This window comes from Salmo salar, chromosome ssa09 (assembly GCF_905237065.1).
Source record: "Salmo salar chromosome ssa09, Ssal_v3.1, whole genome shotgun sequence".
NCBI classification, from domain to species: Eukaryota; Metazoa; Chordata; class Actinopteri; order Salmoniformes; family Salmonidae; genus Salmo; species Salmo salar.
Genome location: NC_059450.1, coordinates 69521042 through 69544506, shown reverse-complemented (window position 1 = coordinate 69544506; position 23465 = coordinate 69521042). Strand labels below are relative to the sequence as shown.

General features: G+C 42.4%; 2 protein-coding genes across 6 annotated transcripts; both read right to left on the bottom strand.

Moving 5' to 3' along the window:
* Window positions 1-1082: 1082 nt before the first annotated feature.
* Window positions 1083-13869, bottom strand: LOC106611764 (cationic amino acid transporter 3). Its single transcript, XM_014212315.2, has 12 exons — window positions 13703-13869; window positions 7360-7781; window positions 6802-6963; window positions 6429-6600; window positions 6040-6158; window positions 5067-5289; window positions 4572-4711; window positions 4349-4451; window positions 2405-2640; window positions 2051-2217; window positions 1713-1821; window positions 1083-1544 (listed from the first exon to the last, which is right to left on the bottom strand). Exons 2-12 carry the CDS (start codon window positions 7724-7726, stop codon window positions 1402-1404), a joined length of 1941 nt encoding a protein of 646 aa, XP_014067790.2. The 5' UTR covers window positions 7727-7781; window positions 13703-13869; the 3' UTR covers window positions 1083-1401.
* Window positions 13870-14245: 376 nt separating this feature from the next.
* LOC106611766 (sorting nexin-12) lies at window positions 14246-22798 on the bottom strand. 5 transcript variants are annotated; one of them, XM_014212319.2, is made up of 6 exons: window positions 22574-22798; window positions 19162-19257; window positions 18909-19033; window positions 18658-18748; window positions 16588-16598; window positions 14246-15460 (listed from the first exon to the last, which is right to left on the bottom strand). In XM_014212319.2, exons 1-5 carry the CDS (start codon window positions 22790-22792, stop codon window positions 16593-16595), a joined length of 537 nt encoding a protein of 178 aa, XP_014067794.1. In that variant the 5' UTR covers window positions 22793-22798; the 3' UTR covers window positions 14246-15460; window positions 16588-16592. The 5 variants fall into 5 exon arrangements, with proteins under 5 accessions (XP_014067794.1, XP_014067795.1, XP_014067792.1 ...); XM_014212320.2 differs by having other exon boundaries at window positions 14246-15457; XM_014212317.2 differs by lacking the exon at window positions 16588-16598.
* Window positions 22799-23465: the final 667 nt, after the last annotated feature.

Below are 23465 nucleotides of genomic sequence, written 5' to 3'. Positions count from 1 at the left end.
AAAAAAAAAAAAATCCCCTCAATACCCCATAATGACAAAGCAAAAACAGGTTTAATTCTCAATTATTATTATTTTTTTAATCACATTTACATAAGGATTCAGACCCTTTACTCAGTACTTTGTTGAAGCACCTTTGGCAGCGATTACAGCTTTGCGTCTTCTTGGGTATGACGCTACAAGCTTGGCACACCTGTATTTGGAGAGTTTCTCCCATTCTTCTCTGCAGATCCTCTCAAGTTCTGTAAGGTTGGATGGAGAGTGTCGCTGCACAGCTATTTTCAGGTCTCTCCAGAGATGTTCGATCAGGTTCAAGTCCGGGCTCTGGCTTGGCCACTCAAGGACATTCACAGACTTGTCCCGAAGCGACTCCTGCGTTGTCTTGACTGTGTACTTAGGGTCGTTGTCCTGTTGGAAGGTGAACCTTCGCCCCAGTCTGTGGTCCTGAGCGCTCTAGAGCAGGTTTTCATCAAGGGTCTCTCTGTACTTTCTTCCGTTCATCTTTCCCTCGGTCCTGACTAGTCTCCCAGTCCTTGCCGCTGAAAACATCCCCACAGCATGCTGCTGCCACCACCATGCTTCACCATAGGGATGGTGCCAGGTTTCCTCCAGACGTGACACTTAGCATTCAGGCCAAAGAGTTCAATCTTGGTTTCAGACCAGAGAATCTTGTTTCTCAGAGTCCTTTTAGGTGCCTTTTTGGCAAACTCCAAGTGGGCTGTCATGTGCCTTTTACCTAGGAGTGGCTTCCGTCTGGCCATTCTACCATAAACGCCTGATTGGTGGAGTGCTGCAGAGATGTTTGTCCTTCTGGAAGGTTATCCCATCTCCAGAGGAACTCTGGAGCTCTGTCAGAGTGACCATCGGGTTCTTGGTCACCTTCCTGATCAAGGTCCTTCTCTCCCGATTGCTCAGTTTGGCCGGGCGGCCAGCTCTAGGAAGAGCCTTAGTGGTTCCAAACTTCTTCCACACTGTCAACTGTGGGACCTTATGTAGACAGGTGTGTGCCTTTCAAATCATGTCTAATCAATTGAATTTACCACAGGTAGACTCCAATCAAGTTGTAGAAACATCTCAACGATGATCAATGGAAACAGGATGCACCTGAGCTCAATTCCGAGTCTCATAGCAAAGGGTAAATAAGGTATTGTTTTTTTTATTTTTTATAATTTTGCAAAAATTTCTAAAAACCTGTTTTTGCTTTTTCATTATTGTGTGTAGATTGATGAGGGAAAACATTAATTGAATCAATTTTAGAAGAAGAATAAGACAGAATGTTAAGACAGTCTGTTGTGGCACAATTTCCAGACAGTTGAAAAACAAACAGATAAGAATGTGCACCTGTTCAAGGCTTGCGTGGTATGTCGTTGAGGAAAATACCATCTACTCCACCACTATTCTCCTCTAAGGCATCATTCCTTCCACCTCACTGTCATCCTCTGCCAGGTAGTTGGGGCTCTTTGATCGGAGGACTGGCTCAAATTTACCGCGGTTGGGTGTGGCCTCTGAGCTGTTCTTAATCCCGTAACCAAAGTAGATGATAAAACCTAGGAGAGAGAGGGAAGAAGGAAGAAAAACTGATTTAAACAGTGATAAACTACGGCATGCCAAAGGTAAACCTCACTGACACACTGTACTTGCGTAACACAAAGTTGTGTAACAACACAGATAGGCGCAAGAGGCAAATAAATAATAGGGGTGGCAATCTCACTAACCAATAGTCATCCACACGGCAAAGCGACACCACGTTGGCCCATCCAGCTGCATCATGAGGTAAATGTTGACAAAGATACTGACCAATGGCAACACTGGGAGTAGGGGTACCTGAAGGGATTCAAAATGTTTATTTTCTACATTAAACCACACACTGGACATATTCAAGTCTAACAACTACAAAATATTTTCTAAATCACTTTTATGTGAAGAGCTGATGATCCAAGTACAGACAGACCAAGTGGTTACTAGGAGAATGAGGAAACCTTTAGTAAATGGGAACTGGTTCTCAAGAAAATGTACGTGAAATGAGTAATGTGACTGAAAACTCCCATCATACCTTAAAGGTGAGTGACTGTCTGCTCGGGGGCTGTCTCCAGATGATGACCACACACAGGAAGGAGAGGAAGGCCAGTATCGCACATATGGTGACCCACACTGGGTGGCCACTCACCACCTCTGCCCCACACACAGACAGCACTATGCACAGCAGGGTGAACACCACAGCTAAAGAGAGAAGAGAGATTGTTAACTTAGCATGTATAGTGGAATCTTATTAAATCATTTATATGTATTCTCTCATTTGTATTATCAGACAGCTGCTTCCAGTATGCCAACCCTCTCAAAAAAGGCTCACTTAAATATAGCTTCAAACACCATCAACACTTCACCCTGTCAAAAGGGGGAGACTCACAGATGACAGCGGTAGTGATGTAAACGATGAACCCGGAGGTCTTGGTTGGGACGTCACAGCTGGGCACCAGCAGCATCTTGAGGATGAACCGCTCCCTGAGGGGCCTGGTCTCCCCCTCCCCCTCCTGGCCAAACTCATCCCCACTGTCCCCCTCTGCCATGGCTGCCCTCTGCAGACCCACCAGCTCCACCAGCTTCTCACTGGCACCACTGACACCCAGGGTGCCCGGTTGGTACCTGAGAACAAATACACATACAGTTGAAGTCGGAAGTTTACATATACCTTAGCCAAATACATTTAAACTCAGTTTTTCACAATTCCTGACATATAATCCTAGTAAAAATTCCCTGTCTTAGGTCAGTTAGAATTACCACTTTATTTTAAGAATGTGAAATGTCAGAATAATAGTAGAGAGATGATTTATTTCAGCTTTTACTTATTTCATCCCATTCCCAATGGGTCAGAAGTTTACATACACTCAATTAGTATTTGGTAGCATTGCCTTTAAATTGTTTAACTTGGATCAAACATTTCATGTAGCCTTCCACAAGCTTCCCACAATAAGTTGAGGAATGGGCCAAAATTCACCCCTGGCAGAGCTGGTGGAACTGAGTCAGATTTGTTAGGCCTCCTTGCTCACACACACTTTTTCAGTTCTGCCCACAAATTTTCTTTGGGATTGAGGTCAGGGCTTTGTGATGGCCACTCCAATACCTTGACTTTGTTGTCCTTAAGCCATTTTCCCACATCTTTGGAAGTATCCTCATGATGCCATCTATTTTGTGAAGTGCACCATTCCCTCCTGCAGCAAAGCACCCCCACAACATGATGCTGCCACCCCCGTGCTTCACGGTTGGGATGGTGTTCTTTGGCTTGCAAGCCTCCCCCTTTTTCCTCCAAACATAACGATGGTCATTATGGCAAAACAGTTATATTTTTGTTTTATCAGACCAGAGGACATTTCTCCAAAAAGTACGATCTTTGTTCCCATGTGCAGTTGCAAACCGTATTCTGGCTTTTTTTATGGCGGTTTAGGAGGGGTGGCTTCTTCCTTGCTGAGCGGCCTTTCAGGTTATGTCGATATAGGACTCGTTTTAATGTGGATATACCTACTTTTGTACCTGTTTCCTACATCTTCACATGGTCCTTTGCTGTTGTTATGTGATTGATTTGCACTTTTCGCACCACAGTACATTCATCTCTAGGAGACAGAACGCGTCTCCTTCCTGAGTGGTATGACGGCTGCGTGGTCCCATGGTGTTTGTACTGCGTACTATTGTTTGTACAGATGAACGTGGTACCTTCAGGTGTTTGGAAATTGCTCCCAAGGATGAACCAGAATTGTGGAGGTCTACATTTTCTTCTGAGGTGAGGTCTTGGCTGATTTCTTTTGATTTTCCCATGATGTCAAGCAAAGAGGCACTGAGTTTGAAGGTAGGCCTTGAAATACATCCACAGGTACACCTCCAATTGAATCAAATGATGTCAATTAGCCTATCAGAAGCTTCTAAAGCCATGACATCATTTTCTGGAATTTTCCAAGCTGGTTAAAGGCACAGTCAACTCAGTGTATGTAAACTTCTGACCCGCTGGAATTGTGATACAGTGAATTATAAGTGAAATAATCTGTCTGTAAACAATTGTTGGAAAAATTACTTGTGTCATGCACAAAGTAGATGTCCTAAACCGACTTGCCAAAACTATAGTTTGTTAACAAGAAATTTGGGGAGTGGTTGAAAAATGAGTTTTAATGACTCCAACCTTAAGTGTATGTAAACTTCCGACTTCAACTGTAGGTAGAATTCAGTCAACCCTTACTTTACTAGTTACGTTGACTGAGAACATTTCATTTACAGCAAAGAGTTGGATATTTGAGGAATCAAATGTGTTTGTGTATGACTCTTTAAGTCATACACTGTGTTAGCTAAAATCCTCTGTGCTAACCTGAGGATAAGCACGCACACAGCCACTAGTGTGTATGCCAGGAGAGTTCCTATCGACATCAGGTCCACCAGGGCTGCCAGATCAAACAGGAATGCCATCAGGGCTGCCGAAAGAAAGAATACGTTTCAATTTTAAGCAGCATATAGTAGCAGCTAAACAGTTGACAGAAAACTAAGTGTTGGTGCACAAAGGAGATACTTAGTAAAGCATGAGCTAAGCTTACCTGCTACAATACCCGACACGATGGTGGCTAACAGGGGGGTCTTGGTTTTGATGTTCATCTTTGAGAGGAAACGGAAGAGCAGGCCGTCCTCAGCCATGGCATAGATTACACGGGGCATGGGGAACATTGAGCCCAGTAAACTGGACAGGGAAAAGAGAGAAAGACTCAGACAAAGTAGTCGCCATCACACAGAGGCCAGCCATGTGTCTGGACAATCCACAAACACTGAATGACCCCGAAATATAATTTAACACACGAAACAAACACTTTTGGGTTTATATATTCCACATCATAATTTGTGTCCGTTCCTTTGCCTGCAAATAATCACAAACAAAAAAGGAATTGAAAGCACAGTATATGAAAATAAACATCCGTTCAAACACAGAAATAAATATCTAACTAAAAATAGCCTGCCATCTGGGTGCCTTTCAACCTTTGATAGAAGCGCACACAAGGCCATGAGGAAGTCTCTATGGGAAACTGTCTGTCAGTCACCTGGTGGAGAGTGCACAGAGGGAGCCCACAGCTACAATGTAGCGGGCAGGGTCCCAGTGCACATACTTGAAGGCCTCTGGCAGCGGGCTTTCTTTGTTCAGCAGGTAGTAGGGCATCATGAGAGTGAGGGCCGCAGACACCCCGAAGTAGGCAAAGAAACAGATGAGCAGAGAAGCCACGATACCGATGGGGATGGAACGCATGGGGTTCTTGGCCTCTTCACCTGTGGAAAAAGATTGAGACGGTTTAGATTTGACAGTCGTCAACCACAGGTACATTTTACATTGACTTTTTAGCCATTAAGGGGACGTGCTTATCCAGAGAATACATTTTCATACTTTTTCATACTGCTCCCCCGTGGGAATCAAACCCACAACCCTGGCGTTGCAAGTGCCATGCTCTATCAACTGAGCCACACGGAACCAAAACATTAAGAACACCTGCTCTTTCCATGACAAAGACTGACCAGGTGAAAGCTATGATCCCTTATTGATGTCACTTGTTAAATCCACTTCAGTCTGTGTAGATGAAGGAGAGGAAACAGGTTAAGAAATAAATTGTAAGCCTTGAGACATTGATTGTGTATTTGTGCCATTCAAAGGGGGAATTGGCAAGACAAAAGATTTAAGTGCCTTTGAACGGGGTATGGTGGTCGGTGCCAGGCGCACCAGTTTGTGTGTCAAGAACTGCATCGCTGCTGGGGTTCACACTCAACAGTTTCCTGTGTGTATCAAGAATGGTCCACCACCCAAAGCACATCCAGCCAACTTGACACAACTGTGGGAAGCATTGGAGTCAACATGGGCGAGCATTCCTGTGGAACGCTTTTAACACCTTGTAGAGTCCATGCCCTGACGAATTGAGGCTGTTCTGAAGGCAAAAGCAGGGGGTGCTGTGCCACTCAATATTATGAAGGTGTTCTTAATGTTGTGTGTAAATCATTGGTGTCAAGAGACGAGAGGAAATTGCCTACTTGTGGTTGCGATGCAGTCGAAACCCACAAAGGCGTAGAAGCAAGTTGCTGCACCAGAAAGGACTCCACTGAAGCCGAATGGAGCAAAACCCCCGTTGCCAAACTTTTCTTTAATGATCCTGGACAAAGGAAGAGCAGGGGACTGGTTATAATTATTATTTAATAAAGTTATTGAAGTTGCCTGGAAAATAAAGAAAAACGGCAAAGAGAAAGATAATAACTTCATATTCAGTCTTCAGGAAGAGAACTGGTATCCCTAGTGGTTGATGTCTCTAAAGGAGTTCATATATTCAACTACTCCCTAGGGCTGATTTTAAAACACCATTCCTGCCTAATAAACCACTCCTCATGAGCTCTTCTGTCTGTCTGCCGGCTGGTTGGTGACTCACTCTGTATCAGTGATGTTGGATGTGTTGACAAAGTGTTCGACAGTGAGGTTCCAGTTAGCACGGTCTCCCTTCACCAGTCCTGAGATGATGACGAAGCCCAGCACCACCAGGTTGACCCCCGTGAAGATCTTGTTCACCAGGGCTGACTCACTCACGCCAAACGCCAGCAGGCCTGTGTGGGTGTTGGCAAAGTGTCAGGGCCACAGACGTGGGCAGCGAACAAGCACAGCCAATCATAATGCTACACTGAATGGGCACTCTTCGCATGCCCTAAGGCAGGAATGAAGAGCCCTATTATTGTAGCTGTATTTTCGCTGAGGGTGTGTATAATGCTTTCAAATGTGTTCAGAGTTATGTTAAATGAGAGCCTCACCAGTGAGCAGCAAGATCAGGATGAGGGCGAAGAGGTCTGGGTATTCAGCCAGAATCTTCCCAGGGACCTTGATGGACATGGAGGCTCTGAAGAAGTCTGAGATCTTCTGTTCAACCAGGTTGTCAAAGGTGGAGCTCCAGGCCCGAGCAACACTGGCTGTGCCTGAAAGTGAGAAGAGGAAGGGAGAGAGAGGAAGAGATTTATAATGACAGAAGTTGGAGTCACACTTTCAAGGGCCCTTCTGTCAAGTGGCAATCCTTCTAGAGGACCAATCTGCCTGTAAAACCTCTTCAGCTCAAGTCATCAGAATCTTAATTATTCAGCTACTCAGAATTGCTGATCATCTCAATTGACTGTCTTGGGTATTGCAGTAATATCCCTGCTTAGAGTTATGAGGAAAAATTATCATTGCACCTCTCATATCCTGTTTTAACCTCAAACGTGTTTCTTGCAACTTTATAAGATACAAACATTTCAAACGTTCCCTCCCTCATTTTGAATCACATCCCTTTTTAATCTCAAATCCCAAATTTTCTCTAACTCCCACTTCTGACTCACCTATGACATAGGAGAGGATGAGGTTCCAACCAGTGATGAAGGCCCAGATCTCCCCCACTGTCACATAGCTGTACATGTAGGCTGAACCAGTCTTTGGCACACGGGCACCAAACTCAGCATAACACAGACCAGCAAGGACGGAGGAGAGCGCTGCGATGAGGAAGCAGAGCACGATGGCTGGGCCGGCCTTCTCCCTGGCCACCTCTCCAGCCAGCAAATAGACACCGGCCCCCAGAGTGGAGCCCACCCCCAGGGCTATCAGGTCCAGTGTGCTCAGGCAGCGGGCGAAGTGGCTCTCTTCCTGGTTACAGTCCAGCGCTCGCCGCCTGAGCAGCATCTTACCAAAGGAAGCTAGCTTCTCAGCCATGGTAGGACAGGAGGTCACCAAGTCAAGAGGAGATGAAGGATCTTCTTACAGCCGACTGGGGAAGAGGTGAAATAAATAAAATACGCTGCATTCGGAAAGTATTCAGACCCCTTGACTTTTCCCAATTTCTTTTTACATTACAGCCTTATTCTAAAATTGATTAAATTGTTTTGTTTCCCCTCATCAATCCACACGCACACACAAAATACCCCATAATGACGAAGCAAAAACAGGTTATTAGAATGTTTTACACATTTATTCAAAATAAAAAAACTTAAATATCGTATTTACATAAATATTCAGACCCTTTTATTTGACCTTTATTTAACTAGGCAAGTCAGATAAGAACAAATTCTTATTTTCAATGACGGCCTAGGAACAGCGGGTGAACTGGCTTGTTCAGGGGCAGAACGACAGATTCTTACCTTGTCAGCTCGGGGATTCGATCTTGCAACCTTTCGGTTACAAGTCCAATGCTCTAACCACTAGGCTACCTGCCGCCCCATGCTATGAGACTTGAAATTTAGCTCAGGTGCATCCTGTTTCCATTGATCATCCTTCAGATGTTTCAATCACTTGATTGGAATCCAACTGTGGTAAATTACATTTATTGGTCATGATTTGGAAAGGCACACACCTGTCTATATAAAGGTCCCACAGTTGACAGTGCATGTCAGAGCAAAAAAAACAAAGCCATGAGGTCGAAGGAATGGTCCTTAGATCTCAGACAGGATTGTGTCGAGGCACAGACCTGGGGAAGGGTACCAAAACATTTCTGCAGCATTGAAGGTCCCCAAGAACACAGTGGCCTCAATCATTCTTAAATGGAAAAAGTTTGGAACCACCAAGACTCTTCCTAGAGCTGGCCATCCGGCCAAACTGAGCAATCTGGGAAAAAGGGCCTCAGTCAGGAAGGTGAACAAGAACCCGATGGTCACTCTAACAGAGCTCCAGAGTTCCTCTGTGGAGATGGGAGAACCTTCCAGAAGGACAACCATCTCTGCAGCACTCCACCAATCAGGCCTTTATGGTAGAGTGGCCAGACGGAAGCCACTCCTCAGTAAAAGGCACATGACAGCCCACTTGGAGTTTGCCAAAAAGGCACCTAAAAAGGACTCTGACCATGAGAAACAAGATTCTCTGGTCTGAAACCAAGATTTAACTATTTGGCCTGAATGCCAAGAGTCACGTCTGGAGGAAACCTGGCACCATCCCTATGGTGAAGCATGGTGGTGGCAGCAGCATGCTGTGGGGATGTTTTTCAGCGGCAGGGACTGGGAGACTAGTCAGGACCGAGGGAAAGATGAACGGAAGAAAGTACAGAGAGACCCTTGATGAAAACCTGCTCTAGAGTGCTCAGGACCACAGACTGGGGCGAAGGTTCAACTTCCAACAGGACAACGACCCTAAGCACACAGCCAAGACAACGCTGGAGTGGCTTCAGGACAAGTCTCTGAATGTCCTTGAGTGGCCCAGCCAGAGCCCGGACTTGAACCCGATCGAACATCTCTGGAGAGACCTGAAAATAGCTGTGTAGCAACACTCCCCATCCAACCTGACAGAGCTTGAGACGATCTGCAGAGAAGAATGGGAGAAACTCCCCAAATACAGGTGTGCCAAGCTTGTATCATCATACCCAAGAAGACTGCTCTCACACACACACACACACACACACACACACACACACACACACACACACACACACACACACACACACACACACACACACACAGTCAAATTCAACAGGAGTGATTTTGAAGGACAAGCCCAAACATTGAAGTGTTTATCACGGCCCACTCTTGGATGGAGAACTGCTTTAACTCAGCAACATTAGGTCTGGACTTTGACTAGGCCATTCCAAAACTTCACATTTGTTGCTTGAAAACGAGCAGTTCATGCTTGAAAACCCATACATGTCACTGAGTTAAAGCAGTTGTGCATGTAAGAGTGGGCCAGAATTCCTCCACAGTGATGTGAGAGACTGATCAACAACTACAGGAAGCTTTTGGTTGGAGTCATTGTAGCTAAAGGTGGCACAACCAGTTAGAGTGTAAGGCAGCAATTACTTTTTCACACAGGGGCATTAATATTTCAGATCCAATAAAAATAAAAGATAGACAGTCAGGGAGAAAAAAATTACAAATAAATGAATTTAGCATTTTGTTATGTTTGAGCAGAAAACAACATTATCCATGGCAAAGTGCATAGAATTGCAGGAAACTAGCTTTAAAACTGCAACAACAAAATCTCCATGGCAGAATATGTAGAATCGCAGGAAAATCGATTTAAGACTGAAAAAAAAAAGGAAATTGGCCTAAAAATGCTAAAATGTCAAATTTTGCCACAACAACGGTCGACCGAGCTCATTGGCATACCCCTCTACCACGACAACCATCTAAGGCCCTTTTTGATCCAGAAAAAAACCTGATTGGTACAGATCTGTACCTGGGACAGAGCTCGTTAGAATAATAGCCAGTGTGTAGAATAATATCCAAACATGCAAAGGAGGATATTACATTTTTCTACCTGTTCAGGATACATCACCATGAAGAGTGACATTCATAATTATGCATTTATGTACAGAACAGGGACCCATGATGTCATTCTGTTACCGGGTGTTTATCCACTTCACTTAGTAGTTCAATAACCAAAAGAGATTTTTTCAAACTCAAGGTGTCATGTTGTAGCTGACACACCATTCTTTCTGACATCTTTCAATCTTAATTCGGGGCAGACATTTAACTGAGTTTTTGGAAAACGTGGTCACATAAAAAATTCTGTTTCCTAATTTGACATCTGCACTGTTCTTTAATTAAATGTGTTTTTGAAAAATGTTCAGTGGGAACTGTTAAAAGTAGTCATTGAGCTTAGAGTTGTATGGTTTGTTTAACTTTGCAATCAATTGTTTGGCATACTTTTAAAGCGAAAAATAGGAGGTTCAGCATCATTCTGTTAACGTGGAAATGCCCATATGCATCCTGTGTAAAACCCCATTCTCTCTACAGATCTCAACCTGACACTAGGATAACATGCTTATAATGGCAGGCAGCCATTTAGGCATAGACAGTGACAGCTCTGTCCCGACCTCTGGCTGGTGGTCCCTCACGGGAAGAAAGCCATGCAGTAGTGCTGACCAGTACCCTGACCTTGGCAGAGACCATAGTGAATCTGAAAGACTAGCTAAGGGAGAGATTTAAGAACCCCATTCATTTGCAGCCAGAAGAAAAACTAAAATAGGAGAACAAAGAAGAGAAGAGGGAGAAAGGGGGGAATAGGAGGAATGGCAGCGACGTTGGCAAAGAAAGCATGGGAGAGAGAGAGGGGAATGGAAAAACCTGATGAAGGGCCTCTGACTTGACACACCAGACCGATTACATTTTAAAGAAGCATAAGAAAAATAGAATCGCCACATTCAACGGTGCCCAAAACAGCTACCATTAAACAGGAAGGAATAGCCTAGCTGTCTAAGCCCACTGTTAGGGAGCCATGGTTGGACATAATAAAGCTCTCCTGTCTGGTGATGGCTTCAGGTTGAAGGGTTGATCCAAGGCGCGCACACACACACACACACACACACACACACACACCGGAGAGGCCATGCAAGTTTAATCAGGTCGAGTCTGGGAAATACACCTTATCAGGAGGAAGAGAGCGTCTATGTCAACTCTGTCTGGCTGACGGAAGATAATGCCTACAGGGAACACATACCACACAGGTGACTGCATAGCATACACCCATTCATATCTCAGGCCCTTGTTCTCAATCTGTAGTGTACACACTATAGGCTATGAGTTCAACAAATAGGCATAACTCAGTCACCATTTGAACAGTAACATATTGCTGACTTTTGGCTGACAATAGGGATACAGTCAATGGGATTGCAAGGTCTGACTGCCTGCGTGTTTTAATCTACTAGAATCAGTAGGCTGACATACTAGCCAGGAGAAGTTGAGCCAGCCAGTCTCTGCGATTACAACTAGGCCTAAATCAAGCAGAGTTGGCCTTTCTCCTCCATTAAGAGGATAATCGGCAACGTTACGTAAGCCTTCTAACCTTCTTGGAAATAATTTGCCATGACTATGGGCTCTATTCAAGCTGTAAAGCGTTACAGATTCTGCAATAGAAATGTAAAGGTAATTTCCCATTGAGCCGTCATATGCAGCGTTTAACGTGAATGAGGGCTCTGCTAAAGCGGGAACATTGCTTTTAAATCTCAATCACGCTGTAAAGCTGGACTTACAACGCGGATTTAATAGAGCCCTGTTTGTGTAGCCTAGAAAGAGTATGGCGTAGTGTGTGGGCTACACTAACCAAAGTCTTAGCAATAGGTTGTGGGAGCTGAAGTAATGAGTCGTTCTGGTCATGTATAAGCAGGTGTATTCTCAATACAATTGTAAAAGATAGAAGAACCATTGTAAACAGAATTTATGACAGAAAATCTGGCCTAAGTGCCAGGACATTTCCGAATTCAACAACACTACCTTGTTGTCTGGCCATGACTACAAGTCGTTCCATGCTCACAAAGAGTTTTAGTAAATAAAGAAAAAGAACAGTTCTATAGTTCATGATTAAATTTAAACAATTCAAGTTAACAGGACACTTTCAGGAGACCAAGCATCATATGACAATGGAATCATTGCCAATGTTTGCTAAGGAATGAGGCAGGGCATAATGCTCAATTTGCAGGTCCTGGAATCCAGGACGGGTGTTTCCATGGTTACCTCGCTTCACCTCATCTGAAATGACACCAGTTGGTGCAGACTGCATTTGCTATTCATCAGATCCTTGCCTCCAAAAGGGCAATCTAATTATGGGCCATGATGACAACAGAGCATCAGCAGCCAGCTTTCTTTTTATTAACGCACCCATGTCTCCACAATAATGCAACTCACCAAAAGGCTGAAAGATCTTCTGGAGTGCCCATTCTATACATGGAGGTTAACTCTCATAGTAGGCTTATGCTACTCATTTGATCACTTCCAAGAGAGCTGTTTACCTCATCACCCTACCAACACCACACACTATCCTCTCAGCCCGGGAGCACTCATAGGTCTCAAGCAGATGAAATTTACTCAGCCTGGGAATCTCTCCATGGAGTGACACTCCTTCAGCAGGGCTCTTTCACACTAGTCTTTCCAGTCACAGTAAATTACTAAAACACGTAAACATTACTTGGAATCCCAACAGAAGGTAGGTGTGGTGGTTTGATTGGTGGTTAGGTTTCTTGGCTGAAAAAAAAAATTAATAAAAAAAATACCCTACAGAAATTTTAGACACCAGAAAAGACATGCCTCAGCAGGTAAATTTGAACTTAGTTATGCAAACCCTTAACATAGAGCCAAGCATTCCACAATAGAAACTGTCAGTACTACGTTTGCAGATTAAGCAGCAATGGGATATCCAAGGCTGTATTTGATTGAAATATATTGTAGTTGGAGGGACATTATTACCTAGCTAGGCAAGATTAATACAGTCAAGAGTGAAAGGGCTACAGGCTTGCACAGAGCAATGAAGAGGTCAGTGTTTTGACATGGAACAAAGTAAACAGCCACCCACCTGATTCCAGGGGTACAGATGGCTAGATAGGTCAAATACAGAATGAATGGTCGACACTCAAATATTAATCTAGCGAACTACATAAAACAACGACAGGCTCAGATTTACGTTTGGATTCAGCTAGCTATTGCTGACGATGTGAGTCAGAGCCCGCGAGTCTTGTAGCCTGGAACAAAACGTAGTCGCGCGTGGATTGTGGTAGCCATGCTGGGCATGGCGAAAATGTCCAGCAGACCAACCAACAACTGCCACATTCGTTCCTGCTACTGCTATTCACTATACATCTCCCTATCTTGAATGACTTTCAGAGTTCATTGATTCCTATCGGTGAGCGGTTGCATTTGGTTCACTCTTGGAACACATAGCTAGCTAATTCAACTTACATTCGATGCCTTAGGTAAATAACTTATAGCTACATACCTGAGGAATTGATGGGCAAAGAAATAAACTCTGCGATCAGATGGAACATGTCTTTACAGTCCGAAAAAAGGTGTGACTGTAGAATATGACTACTCTTAAGTGGCACAACCAATGTATTTTCTTTGGCTAACAGTGTAAACATCCCGCCTCTACTCAACTCTCATTGGTTGTCATCTTCCGGGGAAGATTAATGTGATTTGTCAGACGTCATTGGAACGTAAGCAACGTCAATACCTTTTCATTACAAAAGGTAAAATTTCCACATGGAACGAATGTGTTAAATTCCTTAAAATTATGAGTAATTTAATTTTAATAGAACGGACGTCTATTTATCTACTACAGTGTAGTAGTAGATTCAATTCCTTTTTTACGTCACTATTACACCAGGTATGGTGATTTCCATCTGGTCTGGTTGCTTTCTTGCCTTGTCTGCTTCTTGACCACTGGTTTGAAAGATAACTGAGGAAAGCAATTTCCACTAAATTGGTGAGATTATTGGGCCATAACAGAATATTTGTTAAATGAGGAGACAATCACCTTTGATAGATTTTCAGTGGTTTAATAAACTAAATAGTACATTGTGGTCAACAAATTTAAATCAGAAAAAAACAGCCTTTATGTATTTGAATGGTCAAAAACACATGAACATAAAACACCAACGAAATGGTTGGCGACTAGCCATCAGTTGAGGTGAGGCCGAGGATGTTTCAGGAAGACATATCACAATCACAGGCAGCAGAAACTGTCTTTGGTGCTTGATTACAGACATTTCCGGCTGCATCAGCCTCACCCCACACATTAAACAGAAGCACCTTAACACTGAATAATATTTCCTTCTAAGACAACCCTGTATCTGCGAGTGTAAGCAAAATAAGTATCCTGTTGGACGTTATTGATTGAGCTTTATTTTACCAGGTAAGTTGATTTCAAATATTCTCATTTACAACAACCTACAATAGTGTTGCAGTAGAAGGGAGGTTGAAAATGATTGTGACCATGGTGGCGAGAACCTCGGTTTGCAGTTTCCAACACATTGGGGTTAAGATCCCTACTATTAAATCAAGTGCAATGGAGTCTGATGACCATTGAGGTGGTATGAATGAATATGTCCCCAATAATTGATCCTAATACTTGCCAATTTTTTGTATTACACTACGGAATCATTCCTCTATCAAGGCTCTGATTTAATGGCTAGGTTAACGGAATTTCCCTTCGGAGAACGATCTCTATAACTGAGAAACTGGTTGCTCAGGAGAAAGTATTTTTGGCAGAGCCTGTCATTTTCACATGAGAAATGTACACAATTATATTTCACCAAGCAGAATTCATGAGTTAGGAAGCCAACTTGTGTTACTAAAACAATATTTCCTCATTCCAAAACTTAAGTGTTATAATTATTACCAACTCCTACTTACTTAATAAGCCTCAAGTTTAACTCCAGAAAAATCCTGTTGTTTCAAAAAGGTAACTTACGAACTCAATCGTTTCATAAATTCACCTTCCCCACCCTCAAGCTTCTGCTACAAGTTAAACGCTCTGCATGTGAATATCCCCACAGCTTCCCCAGACCAACTACAAATAAGATATGTATATATGTACACAGTATTTACAGAGAGTTCCAGCAGATGCAGTTGTCTAGGAGGATGGGCCACCTGTGGAAAAGACAGAGTGGGCTCTAGTGATCAAGCCAAACAGCCAGGGGGTGTAGGGTTGAGAAGATCGGCTGAGTAGACCTCATCATTTTCATCTCTGGGGCTGCTATAGAAAGGAAAACAAATCACAGGTATTCATGGACTTATTAGCATCTGAGCATTAGTGTTGCCAGTATCACTACAGTTATGTAGACCAAGACTTTAAAGTCTAAACAAAAGGCATAGACCATTACTGTTCTACAATGTCTATAACATAGTAACTACTATAAAAAAATAAAAAAAGGGTAGGTGTGTAGGTTAGTTCTAGGCTCTGATTCAATGGCTAGGTTAACGGAATCTTCCTTAGAAAAATAAATCATTTATATGATCTCAGGGGTATGTTCCATTTTGACCCATTATTGCTGAAGAATATGTTTGAAATCAAGACTTCCTTTTCATCAATTGAAAAACTAGAGTCAATGATTGAGGCATTGTGTTACCAGTATCAGCGTACAACATCCGACAGATTTTAGGTGGCTGGGGATGAGAGCATTTATGTGAACTGGTCATTCAAATCTTAACTGCATGTAATCTGTCATTAAAAAAAAAAAAAACAATAGCAAGGTCTAGCCATACATACATTATATGAATGTTAGATACTGCTCTCTAGGTGTCAGTTAGTGCCGCCATGAAAGCCTGCATGACTGGTTTAAAGGGACATTCCAAAAATGTTCAACTTCATATTCTTACTCATAAATTGGTTAAAATCACATGACGCATACCGATGTCGTCAGAAACACTTACTGTTTTTTTTTAACTAAAAAACAAAGATAAGCGTAATTTTCAAATATGTTGATGTGGTGCTGTAGATATATAAAGTTGAAAAACAGTGACATTTCCCTTTAAGCCAAAAGGGGAAGTAACGTACTTTACTAAAGATTAACTGTAAATATTACCCCATGCATGCATGCATGCATGCAACCATATCATGGCAACAGTTACACTTACTCAAGGAAAATTAAAAAAGGAGAAAGTGGTTGATTGAAAAAGAGGGAAGCGAAGAGATATTTGAGCGTAAATGCATGAATGTATTATTGGTAACCCGCTAAACCAAATCTGAATTGGCACACACACACACACACACACACACACACACACACACACACACACACACACACACACACACACACACACAAGCCGTTGGAAAATAATCACAATTGTATTAATATGAATAAAAAGCATAACCAAACTTACTTTATTCACACCTAAAAAAAATAAAAGGGGGGGGGGGGGGACGACAACATTGTAAGATACAAAAACCTCTGATAATGTTCTCTGTATGTTCAGGTTCCTTAAACCACTGTAAAATGTCATCTCTGACAACATTACAGAACATAATCATTTTGTCCCCTTGCTAAGCTATAGCTTCTTAATTTTCACATTTAAATTGATGAGAAACAGTCATCACCAGCCAGTTTTCCATCCAATTGGCGACAGATTTTCATGCGAATATTCTAAAATCTGCATAAAAGCAATACACATCCCACCAGAGATACGTTTATCAAATTGACTTGTTGCGGATAAAAAGCTGTGCATGATGAAGTAGTGCACATAAAAATTACTTTCACTGTTAAATTACCATGTAACAAATAAAAATATAGAAGTTAAATGGGTTTCCATTGCATTTTCAACTCTACTGGTGGTTTTGTAAAATAAATAGTTGAGTTTTATAGCGAACGTGCCGACTCTGGTCCTGGCACATGCGCTCTAACCAACACCTTGCAGATACATCGCGGGTAGGCTACCTACATTATTATGGATAAGAGTGAGATTTGTATTTGTCAAACGGCAGCCAAGCATTGATCATCACGTCACCAGAATAAGACTGTATTTATCTGAAAGGAGCATCAAGCTCATCACCGTGCACTTTCAGCTCCCGGTGAAGTGCATCATAACTTATTTCATCTGTAGCCTAATGAACTGCAAGCTTTCCCCAAGTCGTAGTGGGAGGACCACACAACATAGCATCGTGTGACTCCAAGATGGTTACTACAAAGGCGTTTCCACTGCCATTTCTCGCATCATTCATTTTACCAACACAAAAAGAGCCAACCTTGTCTAGTGTATTTTGTTTTGTAGATATTTGGTCATGTTCCGGACAAATTTGCTGTTTCCATCAGCCCTGATATTTTTATCCGACATGTACTTTACTCAACATAAAAATGTTGGATGGAAATCTGTTACAGACACGCATTTACACAATAAATATTATGCATATAGGTTATAAAAAATGATAATTTCACCCGATTATGCGTCTAGTAAGCACAAAATTAGTGTACTAGGTACGTCAAGACTTGATAGCCGAGGTCATACTGTGTGTGTGTGTTATATATAATTTAGTGTACAAATAAAATGCCATTCCCTTGCTGGGAGAGATGGATGGAAACCGCTAAGGAACAGCCAGCACACCCCACCTACTGCCACACCCTGCTCCAACCCAGCCACCCAGTCGGCTAGCGCAAGTTGGCTGTATCTGTGCCAAAACGCAGGTATTTTTCATCCTTTAGCTTGTTCTCCTTTTTTATGGCAGCACTTTTATTTCCCTGACTGATCAAAACTCATTCTCTCATGCTGCATCTTGTCTCTCTGCAGCAGACATACAGAGTATACCCAAAATTAGGAACACCTTCCGAATATTGAGTTTCACACTCTCCCCCCCTTTGCCCTCAGAACAGCCATAATTCGTCGGGGCATGGACTCTACAAGGTGTCGAAAGCGTTCCACAGGGATGCTGGCCCATGTTGACTCCAATGCTTTCCACAATTGTGTCAAGTTGGCTGGAAGTCCTTTGGGTGGTGGACCATTCTTGATACACACAGGAAACTGTTGAGCGTGGAAATACCCAACAGTGTTGCGCCTGGCACCTAACACTATACCCCATTCAAAAAGGCATTTAAATATTTTGTCTTGCCCATTCACCCTCTGAATGGCACACATACACAATCCATAACTCAATTGTCTCAAGGCTTAAATCATTCTTTACCCGTCTCCTCCCCTTCATCTACACTGATTTGAAGTGGATTTAACAAGTGACATCAATAAGGGATCATAGCTTTCACCTGGATTCACCTGGTCAGTATATGTAATGGAAAGAGCAGGTGTTCTTAATGTTTTATGTACTCAGTGTATCATAAGCAATATGTTTGGAACATTAAATCGCAATAAATATCAGCACCTAAGTATCGTGATAATATCATATGGTGAGGTCCCTGGCAATTCTCTGCCCTAGATGGCAACTCAACCCTGCCCATCCTACTGGCGTACTTTTCCAGGAATGTAGTTCCGGTCAATGGACTCATCCTGAAGGAACATGTGAAGACAGCGCTCATTCTGGGCCAGGGGATGACCTGCAAGTCTGGTGATAGTGGAGAAAGAAGTAGGTTTCAGGTAAATAGCCATCATAATTGCTTATTAGTGGAGTCAAAAGGTAGATGGCTGGGAGTTAATTTGACAATGCATTGAAATGGAGACAGCCATACAGAGAGAGAAATACTATTGGCAGAAACATTACACACCTGTTGATAAACTGTTCCAAGCCTACCCTCCGCTCCTCAATGAAGGAGTCCTCAAAGATACCCTCATCTCCTCGGAAGGGCAGCTGTCTCTTCAAAGCTTTTCCAGGGAGAGGGGGCACCACAATCTGTAGAAAGCACACACCTTATCAGTAAACAAGTTACTTAGAAACAAAACACAGGAATTCCAACCAAAGAAATTGGCATTACACTGGTGAGACATACAGGCAATTAGTTATGCAGTGTGAGAGCCTACCTTACTGTCTCTCTCCAGCTCATTCTTCAGCCACTCAAAATCACTGTACCTTCTTCGCACAACAGAGTCCTTAAGTTTGAAGATGGGAAGGTTTGTCTGCACGTGATAAAAAAATATATTAATCACTACATTAAAATGACAGAAGTCCAGATCGGGGAGTGGCGTTTCCAGTACAGCATACACAGCATGTCCAGTGACACGGTGAGACTTCAGTACTTACACCCTTCATAAATGAATAATTTGATCAGCATCTTATCTCAATCTGTGAACACCACTGTTCAGTTGTGAAGCTGGCGTGGTGTATTTAGTGATAGTGAATGGTTCATAATACAACCCCATCTTTAGGGAGTAGGGAAACCCAGAGGAGTGTCCATGAGATTGTTGCATTAATATTTTTTATTTATTTTACCTTTATTTAACTGGGCAAGCCAGTTAAGAACAAAACCTTATTTTCAATGACGGCCTAGGAAGTGGGTTAACTGCCTTGTTCAGGGGCAGAACGACATTTTTACCCTGTCAGCTCAAGGATTCGATCATGTAACCTTTTGGTTACTAGTCCAACGCTCTAACCACTAGGCTACTTGCCGCCCCATGCAGTGTGAGAGCCAGGTAATTAGGTGAGGTCATTGAGGTGAGGTCTGTAGTAGTATAGGTATACACTGGCCAACTTATGTCTATCCCTCAGCCCATATAGTTTCTAGACCAGAGGTGTCAAACTCATTCCATGGAGGGCCTAGTGCAGGGTTTCCTAAACTCTGCATGTTTTTGCCCTAGCACTACACAGCTGATTCAAATAATCATGACATGTTTATCATTTGAATCAGCTGTGCAGTGTTAGGGCAAAAAACAAAAATGTGCACAGATTTTAGGAAATGCTGGCCTTGTGTCTGTGGGATTTCACTTCTCCCTTGTACTTGATTGATGACTTAAGGTCACTAGTTAGGAAGGAACTCCCCTCACCTGGTTGTCTAGGTCTTAATTGAAGTGAAAAACCCACAGACACTAGGCCCTCCATGGAATGAGTTTGACACCCCTGCTAGACAGACAGGTTGCCTCCCACAATGTACCAATGTTCAAGCATGCCCTAAGATTTGAGACTAGCTCATGTACAAACACCTTTCTATACCATGACGGTTTAACACCCCAGTGGCTGTCTGCTCATCTCACAACACCCTTCATAGCCTGGTTTCTTCCTAGGTTCTGGCCTTTCTAGGGAGTTTTTCCTAGCCACTGTGCTTATAAACCTGCATTACTTGCTGTTTTAGGCTGGGTTTCTGTACAGCACTTTGTGACATCAGCTGATGTAAGAAGGGCTTTATAAATAAATATGATTGATAACCACAGTACTAACTGGCCTAATATTCTTTCATGTCGAGTCTGGGGATTCCAAAGGTGTGCAGGGTTTTCTTCAGGTTGGAGAAAAAGCCTGCACATCCTACATAATTGAATAAACGAGTTAGCTATAGCCTAACATACTGACTAGCAAAGGCTACCTGCAGAAACACTAGCTAACCTGACAACCTTTCACATGCTGGCTATGTAAATGTTTGTGGTAGCCATATTTGTAACGACTGCATCAGGAATTTGGATGAAATGATTATTTAACATGACAAAGTGAAAGGCTAAGCATTTGAAGAGCAAAAAGTCGAGTCTCTCCAAAAACACGTCGCAACCCATGTTTCCACACCATACTAGCGTCACCTACACTAGGCCCCGCCAAAATCACCGGCCTCGACTTCAATACCCGCGCTCCTCACCTGCATTCTAACTTCATAAGTGGTAAATCGGTTCCGGCCGACTCCGATAGTTTGTGGGTCATAAACGTCGATTTCAAGAAAATTGCTTGGGGGGCCATACGCATCCGTAAGATCCTGCGGTTTAGAGTTTAATCGGCGAGTGTCTGCAACCGTGGGATCCGACATTTTCGGTTTCTGCTGCTAATCTCGAGTCGATAAACTGGGATCGTCACTAGTTAACACAACCACAAAGTCATAATTATGGGTAAACCCCGCCCATTTCTAAAATTTAACTTCTTAAAATCTGATTTTCAAGCACACTGTTAACATTATGCCTAACCTTATATTAAGACCAAAATGCTCATTTGTTTGTAGCCAATTTAGACTGTCTCTTCGGAATCTGACTTTGTGGCTGTGTTATGTAGTGGAAAGCCAGAAACTGTGTCGTTCTTCTATGGCCAAGTCATAAACCCCGCCCATTTATACAATTGATCTTAAAAATATATTTTAAACATTTACATTTAAGTCATTTGTAAATGTTTAAAATATATTTTTAAGATCAATTGTATAAACCTAACATTTTAGTCACTTATCAGACGAGCGATTTGCAGGAGGAATTCGGGTTAAGTGCCTTGCTGAAGAGCACATTGACAGAATTTTCACCTAGTTTTGACTGTGGCTGTGGGATCTGCCTTTGTGGTTTTTGAATCTGACTTTGTGGCTATAGAAGCTAGTGGAAAGGCAAACTGGTGGTGAAGGTTCTTGTTCCGCAGCCAATCGAAGCAGAGCAAACGCATTTACGGTGGTTTATTTTGACCAATTGCAGAGAATGAAACAATTGTGCCAAAATTAAACAAGTGTGAAACAATAATCATGCTGACAAAATGGGATCCAAATATTATCAATAAAGAGAACAAAAGTATATCATTTGAAAGTCTTACAAATCTACAGAACGGCTTATACTATTGCAAAAAAAATTATACGTTTCCAGAATAAAGATTTAAAGTAAATCAGACAAAATGTATATGTTTACTGTAGATAGGTCTATCTCTACTGTATACCCTTTTATTCTGTTTACATCACGCGCTGCATTCGCCAAAGGGTTATTCGGCCAACCACTCCCCAAACAAAGTTCTACTGTAAAATACACTGGGAATTGTAGTTCTTGTGCACTCAGATTATTGTTAAAATAAACACGCCATGCGATTTAGGCTGATCTTCGAAATGTCGTTAAATTAACAAATATTGTATTTCTATGCTTTTCTATGTTGGCACTGATATTCTTAAAAAATGTTATCATACTGAAATTAATCTTCTTCACAGATCGGCCTAGCCACACAAATCATTATTTTTGAATGTAACTGTACAACAATGGAAACTTTAAAGTAACCTGTCGGCAACCTACTTTTTTAAAGACCATGCACTGTACACCGACACACCGGGACTATTGCTGAAAGTTTGCATGTCAAATGAAAGAGGGATGCATGTGCTTCAACACTAGATTGGGGCTGAATAGATCTGTAGCCTAAACCTAGAAGCCTGCGCTACAACTTGGTCAACTGAAATCTGATTTATGATAATTGACGGGTAACTTTCCAGCTTTCGCTTAGGTGTGTGTAGGTGGTGCGTACACTTTAGGAAGTGTTGCATAATCATGATTTTCAGCACCGAAGTACCTCTTTTAGCTCGCCAGTCGTTCGTTGTTTATTCTTGTGTTTTGAATCGTCACATGACTGACTGCATTTCCCAGCAATCCACAACACGCAAGCGCAGTACACGTTGTCTGGCAGTGGTAAACAGACGTCAGAAGGGAGTCTTCGCCTCGAGTCAAAACAAAACAAAACAAAACAAAACATAAAAATATATATACGATGACTGAATATTTTGACATCCATAATATACACAAGTCGAGCAAAACTATCTACTGTAAATTCCAAAGGAAGGTACTGAAGGCATTTTTCCGACTTTTGAAAGGATTTTAAACTCCGAAGTAACTGGAGTTAGCTAGCTAGGTGGCTATTACGCTATTTCCACAACTACGTTTGGTGTGTTGAGAGTGCAGCGGATGTGTAAGAGAGTAAACTTCAAGAAACCGTGGATTCCGAACCGTGCTTTAAAGTGTCCAGGGGACGAGGACTGACTCAAGTTAGGCACATTCTGAAGGTTTGTGCCCGCGTGAGCATCGTGTGCTGCCGCTCCCCGGTGTAGAGAAACATGGCAGATGGCGACACGCGCTTGCCCACAATGTGGAGGAGAGTGCAAACCTGAATCAGAAAACCACGGACTTTATGATCGATTGTTTTCCTCAAATTTTGGTTACAGACCATCATGATCAAACTGTTCAGTAAGGTTTTGCTCTCAACATTTATTTTTGTCAGTCGACTTAAATTACTAAACTAGCCAAGTAATAATGCTGTAGCGGAAGGAAACGACATCCAGCATAACATTACTGTTTTGACTTATTTTCAGCAGTAAACGTGGCATTGGTTAGATAATCAAATATAGCATACTTTTTACTTGAAATATTGATCATCTTATTGCTATAGCTCCATTAATCCACAAAGTGAC